Source organism: Carlito syrichta, unplaced genomic scaffold (assembly GCF_000164805.1).
Source record: "Carlito syrichta isolate Samal-C Ts95f unplaced genomic scaffold, Tarsius_syrichta-2.0.1 Scaffold97032, whole genome shotgun sequence".
NCBI lineage: Eukaryota > Metazoa > Chordata > Mammalia > Primates > Tarsiidae > Carlito > Carlito syrichta.
Window position 1 is genome coordinate 82,576 of NW_007041128.1, and position 18,367 is coordinate 100,942.

At 40.9% G+C, this 18,367-nt stretch overlaps 1 protein-coding gene across 2 annotated transcripts in view; it reads right to left on the minus strand.

Moving 5' to 3' along the window:
- Positions 1-18,367, minus strand: part of IARS (isoleucyl-tRNA synthetase) — an 84,706-nt gene that overhangs the window by 43,713 nt on the left and 22,626 nt on the right. For both annotated transcript variants that reach the window (XM_008062825.2, XM_021714779.1), the window contains 6 exons: positions 12,290-12,437; positions 8,522-8,609; positions 8,180-8,240; positions 4,742-4,837; positions 1,208-1,330; positions 187-278 (listed from right to left, as the gene is read on the minus strand). In XM_008062825.2, coding sequence (XP_008061016.1) covers positions 187-278; positions 1,208-1,330; positions 4,742-4,837; positions 8,180-8,240; positions 8,522-8,609; positions 12,290-12,437 — 608 coding nt within the window. The remainder of the gene's footprint in view (positions 1-186; positions 279-1,207; positions 1,331-4,741; positions 4,838-8,179; positions 8,241-8,521; positions 8,610-12,289; positions 12,438-18,367) is intronic.

The window sequence follows — 18,367 nt, forward strand, 5'->3', positions numbered from 1 at the left end:
GGCCACTGCACTCCGGTCTGGGCGACAGAGTGAGACTCCAACTCAAAAAAAAAAAAGAAGGCAGCTTCCAAACATGAACTCCAAAGGATACAAATTAAATGAACACAACAAATATGATGAAATGGGCACTCACAGTGAGAACATCTACAAATTGGAAGCTCTAGTTACGACATAATTTCTTCTTACCTCCAGCAGAAGGGGTAGCTGTGAGTGAACACACTGGCTACAAGAAGTCGGCCTTGTTCCTTCAAGGTCCTGATGATATTTTTGTCAGCATCCTGTTAAAAAATGAAAATTAAGCCATTAAAATGTTACAATACTACTTAGTAACCATACAGTTACATCACTAAAATGTGGTATTTTGTTATGTTTTAAAAGGCACAAATAACAAAGATTGTTTAAAAAATATTCTGTCCATTGTTTAGCTACTGTATTAACTTTAAGTACTTTTAAAGTACAGTCTATACTTGTAAGTTTTTTTTAAAAAAATGACTAACCCAACGTCACAAAGTTGCTTCATGAGGCACAAATTGGAGCTCAGTTTTTCTGACTTTTATTCTGAAACTATAGCATGATTTCTGTAAATATATAAGACTCGGGGCAACCCCTTTGTGTCCCCTCCCACTGTGGGGTGTCTGTGTACTCTCAATAAATTCTGCTTTCTCACTAAAAAAACAAAAACAAACAAAACGATATAAGACCCTCTGGCAGGGCTCGGTGGCTCAGCCTGCAATCCCAGCACTTTAGGAGGCTGAGGTGAGTGGACTGTCTGAGTCCACAGATTTGAGACCAACCTGGGTAACTGGGCAAGACTTCGTCTCTACAATAGATAATAAATTAGCCAGGTGCGGTAGTGCATGCCCGTAGTTGTGGCTACTTAGAAGGCTGAGGCGGAAGGATCGCCGGAGCCCAGCAAGTCAACGTTGGAGTGGCCATGAGTGTGCCAAGGCATTCCAGCGTGGGTGACAGAGTGAGACTCCAACTCAAAAAAAAAGATATAAGACCCTCTAAATATAGCTGATAATATTTTTTTTTACTGACTTTATGTGCTGACAAAATCCCCCAACACTCCAGAAGAATGATAATACAATTATAAATGATAAAGATTAATTAGCAGTTGCATTAATTTTCTTACTGAGAAAAAAGACATTGAAGAAAGAAGGACAACAAAATCAACACCTCTCTGTGTCATCAACAGGCTACAGACCTTCACATAGTGTCCTGCAAAATGTGTCACTTCTGCTGTGAAGCAACCTGAAGCATCCACAGGACAAACTGGGGGTGAGTCTTTCTGAATAATGCCGAAGTCCATACAGATCCGATAATCATCCTGGGAAAAGGGAAGGGGAGTAAGTGGGAGGGAGGGAAGAACAAAACAGTCTAAGTATGGGTGAGGGGAAGGAGGAAAGCACGAGGTGGAAGAGTCACAAGATAATTCTTCAATATTCTTACATATACATGCAATCAACTTTATGTTCCTAATGGAAGTAATTCAAGGAGCATTCAGAGAATTAGAGCCTCATAGTTGGACAGGAATTAGATCACATAGCTCAGTCTTTCCAAACGTCATCTTGCAGACCCCTCCACATACAGCAGAGTATCTACTAGGAAGAAGGCAGATGACACACATGAATGTCTTAAAACTAAATCAAATTGCTGGACGTGGTGGCTCATGCCTGTAATCCAGCACTTTGGGAGGCAGAGGCGAGAGGATTGCCTGAGTCCAGAGATTTGAGATCAGCCTGAACAACATAGTGAGAGCTCGTCTCCAAAATAAAACAAAAAAAATTAGCCAGGCATGACGGTACATGCCTGTAGTTCCAGCTACTTGGAAGGCTGAGGTGGAAGGATTGCCTGAGCCCAGCAGGTTGAGGCTACAGAGGCCGCCAGCGTGCCACTGCTCTCCAGCCTGGGCGACAGAGTGATACTTTGACTCAGAGACCTCATCTCTACAATAAATCAAAAAATCAGCAGGGCGTGGTAGCGCGTGCCTGTAATTCCGGCTACTCGGAAGGATGAGGCGGAAGGATCGCCGGAGCCCAGCAGGCGAGGCTGTGGTGGCCGGGAGCAGCCACTGCACTCCAGTCTGGGCGACAGAGTGACTCCAATTCAAAAACAAACAAACAAAACTCCACCAAATCAAACCAAACAAAAACTAAATCAAACTGATTTACAGCAGTAAATACATGAAAAACCAAAGTATATACAAGTGTCAGGCATGACCTACTGAGTATCACATGATGCTTGACGTACATATGGACTTGCATCCAGTCAAAGAACGTTCCAAAGAAGGCAACACTGATCTAAAAATCCCAAGTATTCACTTTTCAAATGAGTGACCTGGACCTTAAGTGGCATAGTTTACCTGGGTTGCACCATGATGCGTTGGCAACCTATTTTGAAGAATGCTAACAACAATTAGAGCTCAGGCTTACAAAATCCTATGTCTGATAGTGCTCTGGGCACTTTACAAGGAGCGCGTACCAACCTCACAATGCTCTTAGCGGTGGTATGAGGAAAAAATATATACATTTAAAAAAAGCAATCTCACACCAACCATGCAAGGCAGGAAGGTGTACTAGGTCTTCACCAGGTGCTTCCCTCACAAACTAGCAATCATCCCCATTTTACAGATGAGGACGTTAACACAAACAACTCAGCTGTAAAGTAGCAACGCTAGGATTCAACACCAAACACCCTGGCTCTAGAGTCTACACTCTTCTCAATCTGCTATGCTGCCTAAATCTAAAATTACAGAGGCCGCCTTAGCTTAGTGAAACCATACTCTCATCTGATTTTAAGACAAGATGGAGAGCAAGCATGTTTCCATCTGTATTTGCCTCTCACTGTGCTGAGGCTGGCAGGCACGGTGTGATGTGGGCAGACAGGAAAAGCTCCAAACCACGACAGTTTGAATCACTGAGTGTGGTGCAAAAGCTCTCCCCACTGCAACAAGCTCAGAACAGCATTCCTGAATGGAGCGAGAAGAAGTCATGTTCAACACGATGACACACAAGCGCATAGATTCTGCAGAGACCACACACTGTATCTCCTGGTAGAGACAAGTGCAGTGAAAGACCTCTTGGGAAATGTTTACCAAATGGGGTTAAAGGTCACAGTTTAAAGAACTGATCTTCTATAACATTAACTTGCATGGCATTCAGGACAGATATATGAGGTATAACTAAAGTCAGTGGCAAATACCCACATTTAAAAAGGAAAACCGAAACTACAATTTAACACTGTGAAATTGTCTTTTTATTATCTATTATCAGTGGAGTAACCATACCAACTGATCCCCAAATTATTATGAACAACTGATATTTGATTAGTTCCTAGAACTTATTAAGCTATTATCAAGAATGCTTCTAACAAAACTGAAAATGCTATTAGGTGATATCAAGAAATAGTTGGTTTTACTGGGTTTAAGAGCAATGGCATGGTGGCTACATTGAAAATAAAAGTTCTGCCAGGTATGGTGGCTCATGCCTATAATCCCAGCACTTTGTGAGGCTGAGGCGAGAGGACTGCCTGAGCCCAGGGGTTCGTGACCAGCATGAGACCTTGGCGAGACCTCGTCTCTGCAATAAATCAAAAAATTAGTTGGGCATGTTGTCGTGCACCTGTAGTTCCAGTTGCTCGGAAAGCTGAGGCAGAAGGATCACCTGAGCCCAGCAGGCTGAGGCTGGAGTAGCTGTGATCATGCCACTGCACTCCAGCTTGGGTAAACAAGTGAGACAAAAGAGAATTCCCAAAATGTTGGTTATTAATGCAGCCGGGTGATGTGAACATAAGAGTTTATATTTTCTTCTGTGTATGCCTGAAGATTTCCATAATAGAAATCCCTGAGATTAAGCATGAAAACAAAATGACAAATGAAGACAGACCAGCACCACTGTTTTTTGGAACAAAGTCACATTTTAAAGCCCTCGCATCAACAAAATGATCAAGCTCACAAGAACTTGCAGGAGTTCTTCCACAGGCACTACCCTAGCAGAGGTGACTATGAAGGACTCTAGCGACTACATGATATCAGGCACTGTGCTAAACACTCCATGATATGATTCCGTTTAATCCTCAGTTATCTTGACAGGCAGATACTGCCACTCCATGCTGCAGAGGAGGAAAAGAAAGTCTAGACAGGTAAGCAGCTTGTTCAGGAATTGCCTGTGAGTGGTCATGATATAAGGTGAAGGGTAGTTTACTGCAAAGCACATCCCTTTAATCCGTATGTTATTCTGCAATTATTCATAGACAAATGATAATCGTAGAGTACAGTTTTGAGGGGAGAGGTCAGATTCTCCTGTCTGATCTCGTAGTATCGGGTCAAGAACATAGCAGAAGTGATGGGAATGGTTTACATTTTGATCCATGATACATGCATTTATCTAAGTGCTTGTAAAAGCTCACAGAACTGCACATGAAAAAGAAAGAAGTTGACTCCATGTAAATCATGAATGAATGAATGAAGACACAGCAGGTACCTTGGCCTTTTAGAAAAATTAAATGCCTGGCAGTGGCCCTGGACTTGACCCACCATTTAAAAAAAATGAGCTCAAAATGAAAGAGAATTGCAGATGCACATTTTATAAGCCATGTTGGGGCAGTGAGCCAGAAAAGAGGCTGACTTGACAGTATAATCGAGAGCACAGAACCAGGTAAGACATACAACCCTGCGTCCCATGCAAAGTAGCCACTGACATTTACTTCTCAAAACATTTGCAAGACTTATGCTACTCACAGCACCAAAGTAAGGGGCTTGGTGGACAACCCCTGTGCCTTCCTCTTCCTTCACATAGTTGTCGACAAGCACAGTGAAAGCACCATTCTCTCTGCACTGGAAAAGAAATGACAACAGGCTTCAAGGAAGAGGCATTATTGTCATGTCAGCTTTATAATAGTTTTTGATAAGAGCCTGCAAAAATCTTTACATCGAAAATTATTTTCAGAAATAGAAAAAAGAATAATTTATGTTGGAAAGAAATATGCTAATTCAATACATCTTGTCCATGAATAATAAACCACTACCTTTAAGTGGAATAATTACCTCAAGATTTGCAGATATAAATTTCTAATTACCTTGATCACAAAACTGGGCTTTCCCCAGTTCTCCTAAACCCCCACCTTTTTGCCCTCTGCATACAGTTTAGCATAAAGCTTCAAAAATGTGTTCCCTAAATTAGTCACTTACTGGTACATTTTCAATCACTGCATATGCTTTGCTTCTCCTTTTCCTTTTAACCTGGCTCAAGTTATTCAGTAATAAAAGGCAAATCTTGAGTCGAATAGGTGGGGAAGCCAAACATTTTAACTTCCATTTACAGGTACTCCACGACTAAGAATCAGGGCAAAAGTATTCAATTTGATTTTCTTTGTGACAGCAATAATGTCAGGTTAATAGAGATATCTGCTATCAGACCTATTCTCTACCTGCAACCCTTCATATTTCTTTCTGTGTATCCTTGTTTCTGCCAAACTGGCCTTTGCGTCCTACCTTCCTGCGTTGGTAAAAAGCACTTTAACAAGTGACTTTCATACTAAATTCCTATAATCCTGTGAAAAGGGCATTAGTACTCCCATATCTTAAAAATATTCTAGCTGTATTTGCATTTACAGACAAGCAAACGCAGAACCAAGAATACATGGCTCATTGAAATCACACAACTAACAGCGATGAAGCCAGGACCTGAAACAAGGTCTTCTGGTTCCAAGGCAATGTCATTTTTAACTACAACATAGCACTCTGCTTCTTTGGAACTTAAATCAACTTGAAAAATAACCATACATTTTTAATTGTCATAGCCCAAATCATCTTGAAACACTTTAGGTATGATCTGATAGGTAATAAAAAGTGTGTCTGCAATAGTTTAAACAGAGAGAGAATATGTGGGTCCTTAGAATCACACGTTCACACAGGAAGTCCAAAAGTATCTTACTTGCTCTAAATGTAGATGAGGAAAGCCCTCACCGCGAGTGTCTCTCAGAGTCCACTCGGGTTCACCCAGGCTTGGCTGGGCTGCCTCCACTCAGGTCAACCGACACCACCGAGAGGAGCAGTGTGGTACCACAGGCAGCATTTACCGTCACAACTTCCCTTGTTATTTCAGAACATGTGTACTTCAGATGAACATCAGATGATTCTGTCCTTAGGCAAAGGATTTATAGTACTTGTCTAAAATCACTAAAGCTGAGGTATTTCAGGAAGCTTCCCGAATGGGTAGGTGTTAGTTAACTTAATTTAGTATGTACTGAGTGTATATTCCAGACAGGCCTCTGACTTAACCATAAGTTCATGTCTGTGTGTTCATGTGCATTCTTTGAAATGGTTGAGTTGTGATTCAGAAAGGTGAAGAGGCAATGATCCAGAGGAAGGGTTTTTAAAAAAAAAAAAAAAAAAAAAAAAAAAAAAAAAAAAAAAGCAGGCCAGGCGCAGTGACTCAAGCCTGTAATCCCAGCACTCTGAGAGGCCACTGCGAGAGGACCGCTTGAGACCAGGAGTTTAAGACCAGCCTGGGTAACTTGGTAAGACCTTGTCTCTACAATCAATAAAAAAACTCCCCAGGCGTGGTGGCTCACGCCTGTAGTTCCAGCTACTTTGAAGGAGCCCAGCAGCTCGAGGTTGTGGTGGCCATGAGTGTGCCACTGTACTCCAGCCTGGGCAGCAGAGTAAGACTCCGATTCAAACAACAACAACAAAAAAAACCGGCAAAATGTTTTAAGATATGCAAAAGAAAAATGCAGTAATGATATTTTCCCAAACAAAAAAACAAAGATGCATTTCAGACAACTCTTCTTTCACATCAAACTTTCACCTAATGAAGAAGGCAGCGAAGCAGGAAAGAAAAGAATGAGTTTGACTGAATAAAGAATATGTTTAAAGTAACATGGAGGTTTATGGTTAGAAAGCAGGCCTGCCGCACACTGGCTGGGGAACAGGGTGAGAGGGCATGTTCTGAACACTAGCAAATGAGTAAGGATTGTGGGGAGAAATGATATGAGGGCAGAGCATACGGAAATCCGCCAGGCATCAACATGGAAGGAGAAAGAAGGCCATTAATTAGGCAACGAGAAATGTGGAAAACACTCAAGGAGCACAAAGATGAAGACAGATCAGACATGCTGTGGACAGGACCCAAATTACAGAGGTTGCCTGAATCAATGGAACTCTCTCTGTGCTCAGAACAGAGGGGTCAGCAAACGTTTTATTTTGGGCTGTATACAAGTAATAAGTCTAGCTGATTATACTTTCATATAAGCATTAAGCCAAGTCTAAAGGTGCTGCTCACTATCTTCATTCCAAGACCTTTAAATAAGGACCAAGTAGGAATTCCTTCTTAACCCTGTTCTTTCGGTGGTGGAGGGTAGAGAGTAGGAGTGGGATGAGGTTTACAACTGTAGCTATGAATTCTCGCTAGTCAAAATATGAAAACTATAAAAAACAGTTTTCTGACTCTTAAGAAAATAAGGGGCTTGGCTGGTCGTAGTGGCTCACAACTATAATTCCAGCACTTTGGGAGGCCAAGGTGAGAGAATCACCTGAGACCATGGGTTTGAGACTAGTCTGGGCAACTTGGCAAGACCTCATCTCTACAATGAAAAAAAAACAAACAAAAAAAAACCCCTAAAAAACCCCCACCAAATTAGCTGGCGTGGTAGCGCACGCCTGTAGTTCCAGTTACTTGGAAGGATCACCTGAACCCAGCAAGTCAAGGCTGCAGTAGCCCCAAAAAGGAAAAGAAAATAAGGGGCTTAATGTATGAGCTCTATCATAGTGCCTAGATTTAAAATACCCACCTCATTAGGCTCCTTGAAATGAACTGTGTTTATTTTTACACACTGTGTTTTATACTGAACACTACCTTAAATTTATAAAGAAAAGAAAAAACACCTCAATAAATACTTTGGGTGATAATATAGACTACATACGATTATCTATCAAATGCAAAGTGATTCTTAATATAATTTGAGGAAAAGTATTTTTAAAAATTCCCATGATTTTAACTATTAAAACAGGAAAGCAACACAATTTAACTTTGTTAATATTAAAGCAGACTTTTGGATTCAGGCACAATTATACAAACAATAATAATAAGGCAATGGGAATTCCACTCATCACATCATTACAGCTATCAAATAATCAGATTGTGAGGAGCCCTGCAGTAGCAGTCCTTAAGCTTACCTTCACAAAATAGTCAAACAGGGGCCTGTACTTCTTGCCTTTAAGACAGGCACCAGGAAACCTAGAAAAGGAGAAAGGCAAACTCGTAATTAGATGAAAACCTAAGACATGAGGTGGCAGCCAACACAAGTTGCCACCCCCATGGTTATTTATATAGTCACTAATGCTGAAATGTGTAACTTGAGAGTATTCAGCTTAGAACCTAAAACTAAATTGGAATAATATAGCTTTTGGATAATAAAACTTCTCTTTTCATTTTTATTTATTTTTACTTTATTATAGCCTCTCTCTTTTTAAAACTAAGGACACACACACAAACACATCAACTATTTGAATATTCACCTTTCAAGAATTTCATAGTCACTCTCCAATTTATAAAGGGCTGATAATCTGGCTTCCATCAAAATGAATACTTTTCCTCTGGCAACATCTAGAAGAACAAGGGAAAAAGTTGATTTCAGTGAGATACAGAATTCAGCTGACTCTAGGGACATGTATCCAAGCACACTTTTGTCCTGAGGAGGTCTCATTCTACCATGTGCCTCTAGCGAGCCCAGTACTCACAGAGGAACATTGCAAAAAACACGATGGCATACTGCTTCCCTGATAGGAAAATAGTAAGAACATCACACGCAGTTAGACAACTGGTAGTTATCACACTGCTATCCATTTTACGTAACTAATCTTTATTTTCTCCTTCAAAAGTTAATATGTGAATTTTTAAATCATAACATTGATAAACCAAGTAGCTAATAAAGAAAAGGACCCCTGTAATCTCATTACCTCTCAACATTCTCATTGTGTTTATTCATCCAGATATTTTTTCTATGTATACACTAACAAACATATACATTCTTTTAAATTTTTTTTTCTTTTGAGTTGGAGTCTCACTCTGTCGCCCAGACTGGAGTGCAGTGGCTGCTCCTGGCCACCGCAGCCTCAGCCTGCTGGGCTCCGGTGATCCTTCCGCCTCAGACTTCCAAGTAGCTGGAACTACAGGTGCATGCTACCACGTTACCACGGCTAATTTTTGATTTATTGTAGAGATGAGGTCTCGCCAAGTTGCCCAAGCGGGTCTCGAACCCGTGGGCTCATGCAATTCACTCACCTCAGCCTCCCAAAGGCACAGGATTACAGGCCGAGCCACTGAGTCCGGCTTCTTTTTAATTTTTTTAAACAATGTTGAGTTAATACTCTATATGGTTTTGCAACTTGTTTTCATTTAATATACTGTGAACATCTTTTCATGTATTAGCACATATAAGACTTTTTCATTCTTTTACATAGCTTTTTAGGACACCATTTTATGGAGATACAAATTATTTCTAACTAAACTGCTTTCAAATCTTCACTACTGTAAACACTGGGATAATAAATGTCCTTTTATAAATCTGTGCACCCTTAGTGGAAGTGTTTTTGGAGGACACTATCCTAGAAATAGAAAAGCTACGGCAAATATATGAAATTTAAAATTTGATAATGATAAAACCTAGGCAAATTTAAACTAGCACCCACAGGGTATGTTATACCTGAAAACTTACAAAAGCCTGTCATCTATTTAGTTCACTATAAGAACAATGAGAATCTATGAATCATTGCAAAAGCCATTGCAATTCATTGGAAAAATGCTATGAATAAGGCTGCCAGCCACTCCCTAGCTGTGACCTCACAGGAACTTTATTACAAGTGGAGTCCACTTTTTTTTTGAGTTGGAGTCTCTGTCTCATAGGCTAGGGTGCAGTGGAACACTCACGGCCACCCCAGCGTTGACCCGCTGGGCTCAGGCGATCCTTCTGCCCCATCCTTCCAAGTAGCAGGAACTACAGGCTCAGCCTACCATGCCAGAATCATTTTTTAATTTATTGTAGAAATGAGGTCTCGTCAAGTTGCCTAGGCTGTTCTCAAATCTGTGGGCTTAGGCAATACCCCAGCCCGGGCAACTTGGTGAGACCTTGTCTCAACAATAAATAAAAAATTAGCTGGGCATGGTAGTACGCACCTGTAGTTCTGGTTACCTGGAAGGCTGAGGTGATGGATTGCCAGAGCCCAGCAGGTTGATGCTGGGGTGGCCGTGAGCATGCCACTGCACTCCAGCCTGGGCAACAGAGTGAGACTCCAAATAAAAATTTAAAAAAACAATAAAAAAACCCCGACTCCCTCCCTACCTTTTTTCCTGATCCCCAGTCTTCTCCCATTCACCTCTCCATCTTCTACCCTTCCCAGTACAAGCTTTGTCAATCAAGTTAACTGTTTTAATACAGCTATTGTAAAAAAAAACAACCAATGTAAGCATTCCTACGTGTCCTATGTGGCATTAAATACATTCATGATGTTGTATAATCATTACTACTATCAATACCCAAAACTTAAATCTTACCAAACCAAAACTCTGTATCCATTAAACAATAACTCCCTCTTCCCTCCTAGCACCTGGGAACCACCATTACACTACTCTCTTCTCTGGATTTGCCTTCTAGGTATCGTATATGAGCGGAATCATACAGTATCTGTCCTTTTGTGACTGGCTTATTTTACTTACTATAACGTCCTCCAGGTTCATCCAAGTTGCATCAGAATTCCCGTCCTCCTTAAGGCTGAATAATATTTCACCGTATGTAAATATTGTATTTGGTTTATTAATGGATCCACTGATGGATACTTGGGTTACTTTCATCTTCTGGCTTTTGTGAATAATGCTGCTATGAAAATGAGTATAAAAATACCAGTCCCTGCTTTCACCTCTTTCGGGTAAATACTCAGAAATAAAATTGCTGGGTCATAGAATAACTCTGTTTAACTTTCTGAAGAAATGTCATTCTGTTTTCCACAGTGACTGCACCACAGCTTTTTTCCTGGTGATGAGTTTTCAACCAAACCAAACCTAAAGGTATATGTGTTCACAAAGCACCAATATTCTTTTAAAAACTCTATGGAAAGGCCCTAGTTGGAGAATATGGTAATTCCAACCAGGGAATATTGGGAAGGCACAGAGTTCTCAAGTTCTGATACTAATTCCAAATAACAGTGTGATGTCACGTCTCTGGATCTTAGCTTCTTCATCTGCAATAGGGATATGATGCGTAAAAGCATGCTACAAAGCGGAGCTTGTAAAAAAATTCTACTTTCTTTTTTTTTTTGAGTCGGAGTCTCACTCTGTTGCCCAAGTTGGAGTGCAGTGGCATGCTCACGGCCACTGCAGACTTGACCTGCTAGGCTCAGGCGATCCTTCTGCGTCAGCCTTCTGAGTAGCTGGAACCACAGGCACACACTACCATGCCTGGCTTATTTTTTGATTTATTGTAGAAACGAGGTCTCACCAAATTGCCCAGGCTGGTCTTAAATCCCTGAGCTCAGGCAATCCTCTTTTCTCAGCCTCCCAAAGTGCTAGGATTACAGGCTTGAACCACTGCAACCGGCAAAAATTCTACTTTGTACTATTTATTCTTTTTTTTCCTTTTTTGAGTTTAAGTTTCACTCTTGTTACCCGGGCTAGAGCGCAGTGGCACGGTCATGGCCACCGCAGCTTTGACCTGCTAGTCTTAGGCGATTCTTCCACCTCAGTCTTCCAAGTAGCTGGAGCTACAGATGCACGCCACCATGCCTGACTAGTTTTTGTGATTTATTGTAGAGACAGGGTTTCACCAAGTTGCCTAGGCTGGTGTCAAACTCCCAGGGTCAGGCAATCCTCTCGCCTTAGCCTTCCAAAGTGCTGGGATTACAGGCTGAGCCACCACGCCCAGTCCACTGTTTATTCTTTGAGAGACAAGATCTTTCTCTGTTATCTAGGCTGGAGTACCGTACAATCAGAGCTCACTGTAACCTTGAACTCCTGGGCTCAAGTGATTCTCTCCTTGAGTAGCTAGGATTACAGGCATGTGCGCCACCATGCCTGGCTAAATATTTTCTACTTTTCACATCTCTAGACTATTTTAATTTTTTTGTGTTACTTTTCAATTAGAAAGGGAAACTTTTTTTAAAGGTTATTTTTCTGATTAAGTCAGATTCCTTTTAAAGAATTCTTTTTACTCCAAAAAGAAACGAAGCTTTCACATTTTCCCAAAATATAAAATCCTATAGATATTAGTCATAAGTAACTAGGCTCACATTTACCTTTAATTTTCACATATTGCATATCTGGATTAACACAGACGGCAAGGTTACTAGGTAGAGTCCAAGGAGTGGTTGTCCAAGCAACTAAAGATGTATCTTCATCTTCCTCCAAAGGGAAAGTTACAAATACCGAAGGGTCTTGAACATCCTGAAATAAATTGAGGTAAAAAAACAAAATATTGTTTTACAAATCTACAATAGCAGACAAGTAAGAAAAAAAAAAAAGAATTTTTTTTTTCTTCAAAGAAATTAACTTTTTTTTTTTTTGAGTTGGAGTGTCACTCTGTCACCCAGACTAGAGTGCATTGGCCGCTCCCAGCCTCGACCTGCTGGGCTCTGGCGATCCTTCCGCCTCAGCCTTCCAAGTAGCTGGAACTACAGGTGCGCGCTACCACACCCGACTAATTTTTGATTTATTGTAGAGATGAGGTCTCACCAAGTTGCCCAGGCGGGTCTTGAACCTGCGGGCTCAGGCAATCCACTCACCTCAGCCTTCCAAAGTGCTGGGATTACAGGCTGAGCCACCAAGCCCGGCCAGAAATTAACTTTTATTTGAAAGGAGACCGACTACATTCTCCCACACGTATCATCTTCTAAGGACTCTGTAAGAAATAAATCTCAAGAAAAATAAATCTTCAGGATAAACTGAGCTCCTAAGAAACCATTTGCTATGTTTAACAAGAAGAAAATAGAAAGCAAAAAATTCCACGTAAGAATGTTTAAATACTTTTTTTTTTGGAGTCAGGGTCTTGCTCTGTTGCTCAGGCTGGAGTGGAGTGGCACGATCAGGACTCACTGCAGTCTCAACCGCCTGGGTTCAGGCAATCCTCCTGTCTCAGCCTCCCGAGGAGCGTGCACTACAGGTGTCCAACCACCACGCCTGGCTAATTTATTCTATAAAGAGGAGATCCTGCTGTGGCCTAGGCTTGAGAATTTTTAAGTACTTTTAAAAGGGTATTAACTATAATCTTAGTAGTCACAAATATAAAACCTTTTGTGACTTTGGAAAGTAATATATCAAGGGGAATATATAGGGAAGGTTTTACTGTTACAATTATTTATTTTATAGTAAGTCCATGAAGAGTTAATTCTGTATTCCAAAAATAACTTTTAACTTTTCCATAAAAGATGTAAAAAAGCTTCTACTGAAATATAATATACTTGAAATTGTAAATAAACCAATATTAACTCAGTTCATTAAACAAAAAACTGGTTCTAACTCTTTGGCAGTATTAACATGAAAATATCAAAGATTTTAAGATAAATAGTTCTAGGCCAGGGATCTTCAAACTACGGCCCGTGGGCCACATATGGCCTGCCGAGGACATTTATCCGGCCCACAGGGTATTTTTGCCGCCTTAACTTGTTAAGACTAGCAGTGACAAATATGGAACCAGACATCGACCATCTCATTAGCCAACAGCAGGCCCATAGTTCCCATTGAAATACTGGTAAGTTTGTTGATTTAACTTTACTTATTCTTCATTTTAAATATTGTATTTGTTCCCGTTTTGTTTTTTCACTTCAAAATAAGATATGTGCAGTGTGCATAGGAATTTGTTCATAGTTTTTTTTTTAAGCTATAGTCCACCCCTCCAATGGTCTGAGGGACAGTGAACTGGCCCCCTGTTTTAAAAGTTTGAGGACCCCTGTTCTAGGTTATTGCCTTGCTAGAGTATGGTGTGTCCACGTGCTCTTTGAGCTCTGGCTGTTACCATGCTTCTTGGCTTTGGCCCCCTCCCCTACCTTGGGGAGGTGAATCTTCTCTCTTTCTCTCTAATCTACTGTAAATAAACTATATTTTCTAATCTAAAGAAAAATAATAATAAAATAAAATAAATAGATCTAAAGTAGAAAAGATCATTCCTTAAACACAAAGTAACTGCAATCTAAATAAAATGACATGAGACAACTATGAAATGAGGGACACCACAAATGTTTTGACCCATAAACCTTAAACATGTTAGTATTATAAAACATAAAGAGAGACTGAGAAACGATTTAAGGTTAAAGAAGGCTGGAGACATAGATTTTCTCTTGTTTTCTTTAAGTAAAGAACATTACTGGGACAATTAGAACCTGAATAAGATCTACTGATGAGATAATACAGTACCAATGTTAATATTCTAATTTCAATTACTAAAAGAATACTATTCATTTTAGGAAATATCTAGTTTTAAGAGAAAAAGGGCCATCATATTGGCAACTTACTTGTGAAGGGTACTGTGTACCACCTCCATAAAAAGGTTAACAGTAAGCTGGGCACAGTGGCTCACTCCTGTAATCCCAGCACTTTGGGAGGTGGAGGTGAGGGGATTGATTGCCAGAGTCCAGGGGTTCGACACCAGCCTGAGCACCTTGGCGAGAACTCATCTCTACAATAAATTAAAAAATTAGGCCAGATGTGGTGGCTCATGCCTATAATCCCAGCACTTTGGAAAGCCAAGGTGAGAGGATTGCCTGAGCCCACGGGTTGGAGATCAGCCTGGGCATCTTGGCAAGATCTCATCTCTACAATAAATCAAAAAGTTAGCTGGGCGTGGTGGCACATGCCTGTAGTTCCAACTATGTGGAAGGCCAAGATGAAAGGATCACCTGAGCCCAGCAGGATGAGGCTGTGGTGGCTGTGAGTGTGCCACTTCACTCCAGCCTAGGTGACAGAGTGAGACACTGAGTCCAAAAAAAAAAAAAAAAGGTTAACAGCAGAGAATCTAGTGAAGGGTATTTAAAATTTTTCTCTAATTTATGTCAAAATTAAAAAAAATTTTAAATAAAAAAATTTTTTAAATCCTGCAGTTACAATGAACACAGAATATATCAAAATGACTAATATAAAAAATGCCAAACGTGAGCAAAGATGCAGAAAAGTGAGAACTGCCTAGTTATAAATCAGAACAACTCCTTTGAAAAATGTTTGCCAGGACCATTTAGGATAGGGGTTAGCAAACTATGGCCTCTTGGGCCAAATTTGGCTCATTTACTGTTTCATATAGCAGGCAGGCTAAGATTAGTGATTTTTTTTTTCTGTTTTTGAGTTGGGGGGTCTCACTCTGTTGCCCAGGCTGGAATGCAGTAGCACAGTCCACCTCCCGGGTTCCAGAGTAGCTGAGATCATAGGCACGTACCACCATGCATGGCTAATTTGATTTTTTTGTTGACATGAGGTCTCACTATGTCATCTAAGCTGGTTTTGGGCCTCTAGGCTCAAGTGATCCATTTGCCTTCATCTCCCAAAGCTGGGGGTAACAGGTATGAGCCACTGTGCCCAGCCAGGAATGCTTTTGACAGAGCTGAGTATACGTGACAGAGACCATAATAGTATGAAAACCTAAAATATTTACTTTACAGAAAAAAGTTTGGGCCGGGCTCAGTGGCTCAGCCTGTAATCCCCCACACCTTGAGAGGCTGAGGTGAGTGGACTGCCTGAGCCCACGGGTTCAAGACTCACCTGGGCAACTTGGCGAGACCTCATCTCTACAATAAATCAAATAACTAGCCGGGTGTGGTAGCACGCGCCTGCAGTTCCAGCTACTTGGAAGGCTGAAGCTGAAGGGTCGCCGGAGCCCAGCAGGTCGAGGCTGCAGTGGCTGGGAGAGGCCACTGCACTCCAGTCTGGGCGACAGAGTGAGACTCCAACTCAAAAAAAAAAAAAAAAAGAGATGCTATATAGGGGGTAAATAGAAATAAAATCCCTAGCCACTCGAGAGGCTGAGGTGGAAGAACTGCTCAAGCCCAGGAGTTGGAGGTTACAGTAATTGTGTTATTTTAGAAGAAAAGACCAACCCTCATCAGATACTGAATCTGCTGTGCCTTGAACCTGGACTCTCCAGCCTGCAGAAATGTGAGAAATAAATTCCCAATTTTTATTTTTTAAGTTGGAGTCTCACTCTGTTGCCCTGAGTAGTGTCCCTGCATTCCAGTCTGATTCACAGAGCAAGATCCTGTCTCTAAAAAAATAAATAAACAAACAAACAAACTCAAGGCTACCTCTGTATCATATAGAGAATCTTCACAACATTTAGAATAATGCTATATACTGAGTATGGATACTTATGTAGATCACAAAAGTATAAAAATATGTGTGGGACAAAACACCAAATTCAGCACTGGATATGCCTCTGAAGGTGTAAGGAAGAAAACAGAAATGAGAAAGGTATGTAAATAAAATAAACCAATACATTTTGGTATGTTCACCCATATAAAAATTAGAACAAATGACCTATGACTACACATAACATGGATGACTCTCACAAAAATGATGATGAATAAGAAGCCAGATGTAAAGCGAATCAACTGTTATTCTGTAATATTTGACACATTCCTAAAAAACAGGTGTGTATGTTGGAACACATCAAGTATTACACTTGAGATGTGTGCATCCAATTGCATATAAAATGTACCTTGTCACCTAAAAAACGACCATTAGCAAATACTGACATTAATAACACACACTGAAGGAAAACAAATAAGCAAAGTATCAATTTACATAAAATACACAGGAGAGACAATATTTTAAATTAAACTATGGGGATGTAATTCCCAAAATTCAGACTACAGGAAACAGTACAAGACAAACCAGCTTTCCAAACGATGATTTGCAAGGAATGAAAAGGAGGGACAGGGAAAGACAAAAAGGAGAGGGAGAAAGAAAGCAGGGTGGAGACAAGAGAAAGAGAAACCTACAGATTACAACGGACCTGTTGTGGTTTCAATGTATGTGTCCCTGCAAATTCATATGTTGGAAGGTGAGACTAAATGTGACAGTATTAAGAGATGAGGCCTTTAGGAGGTAAATCACCTTAATCTGTGAATGGGTTTTCTGCTCTTATGAAAGGGATCATGGGAACTAGCTAGGCACTTTTGGTTCTGCCCTTCTGCCATATGAAGACACAGCAATGAGGTGTTATCTTAGAAGCATGGACCAGCCTTCACCAGATACTGAATCTGCCGTGCCTTGAACCTGGACTTTCTAGCCTCAAGAAATGTGAGAAATAAATTTCCACTGTAATTTTTTTTTTTTTTGAGTTGGAGTCTCACTCTGTGGCCCAGGCTGGAGTATAGTGGCACACTCATGGCCACCGTAGACTCGACCTGCTGGCCTCAGGCGACTCTTCTATCTTAGCCTTCCAAGTAGCTAGGACTACAGGCATATACCACCACACCTAGCTAATTTTTTATTTACTGTAGAGATGAGGTCTCACTAAGTTGCCCAGGCTGGTCTAGAATCCACGGGTTCAGGCAACCCTCTCACCTTGGCCTCCCAAATTGCTAGAAATATAGGTGTAAGCTACCGCACCTGACTTTTTTCTTTTTGAGTTGGGGTTTACACTGTCGCCCAGGCAGGAGTGCAAAGACACAACCATGGGTTACTGCAGCTTCCAACTCCTGGGCTCAAGTTATCCTTCCACCTTAGCTTTGCAAGTAGCTGGACTACTAGTGCAAACCATGCTCGGTTTTTTAAAAACCTTTTTTGGAAAGTTGAGGTTGTGCTATGTTACCCAGGTTGGACTTGAACTCCTGGGCTCGAGTAAGGCTCCTGCCTCAGCCTCCAAAAGTACTGAGATTATAGGCATGAATCATTGCACTCAGCCAAATTTCTATAGTTTATAAATTACCCAGTTTCAGGTATTTTGTTACAGCATCACAAATGGACTAAGACCTGAAAGACAACTGTTACCATGTGAACCTTTGGTAGATCCCAGTTTTAAAAAACTAAAAATAAAACAACCCCAGGGGAAATTATTAAACAATTAGAAATGTGAATGACATTCTGAAATGAAACAATTACAGATTATTAAAATCAAGAATAGTAGCCAGGTGCAGTGGCTCACATATGTAATCGTAGCACTTTGGGGAGCAGAGGTGAGAGGATTGCCTGAGCCCAGGGACTTGAGACCAGTCCGAGTAACTTGGTGAGATCTCATCTCTACAATAAATCAAAAAATGAGCCAAGTGTTGTGCCTGTGGTTCCAGCTACCTGGAAAGCTGAGGTGGAAGGATCACCTGAGACCAGCAAGCTGAGATTGCCATGAGCATACCACTGCACTCCAGCCTGGCCAACAGAGTGAGACCCTGACT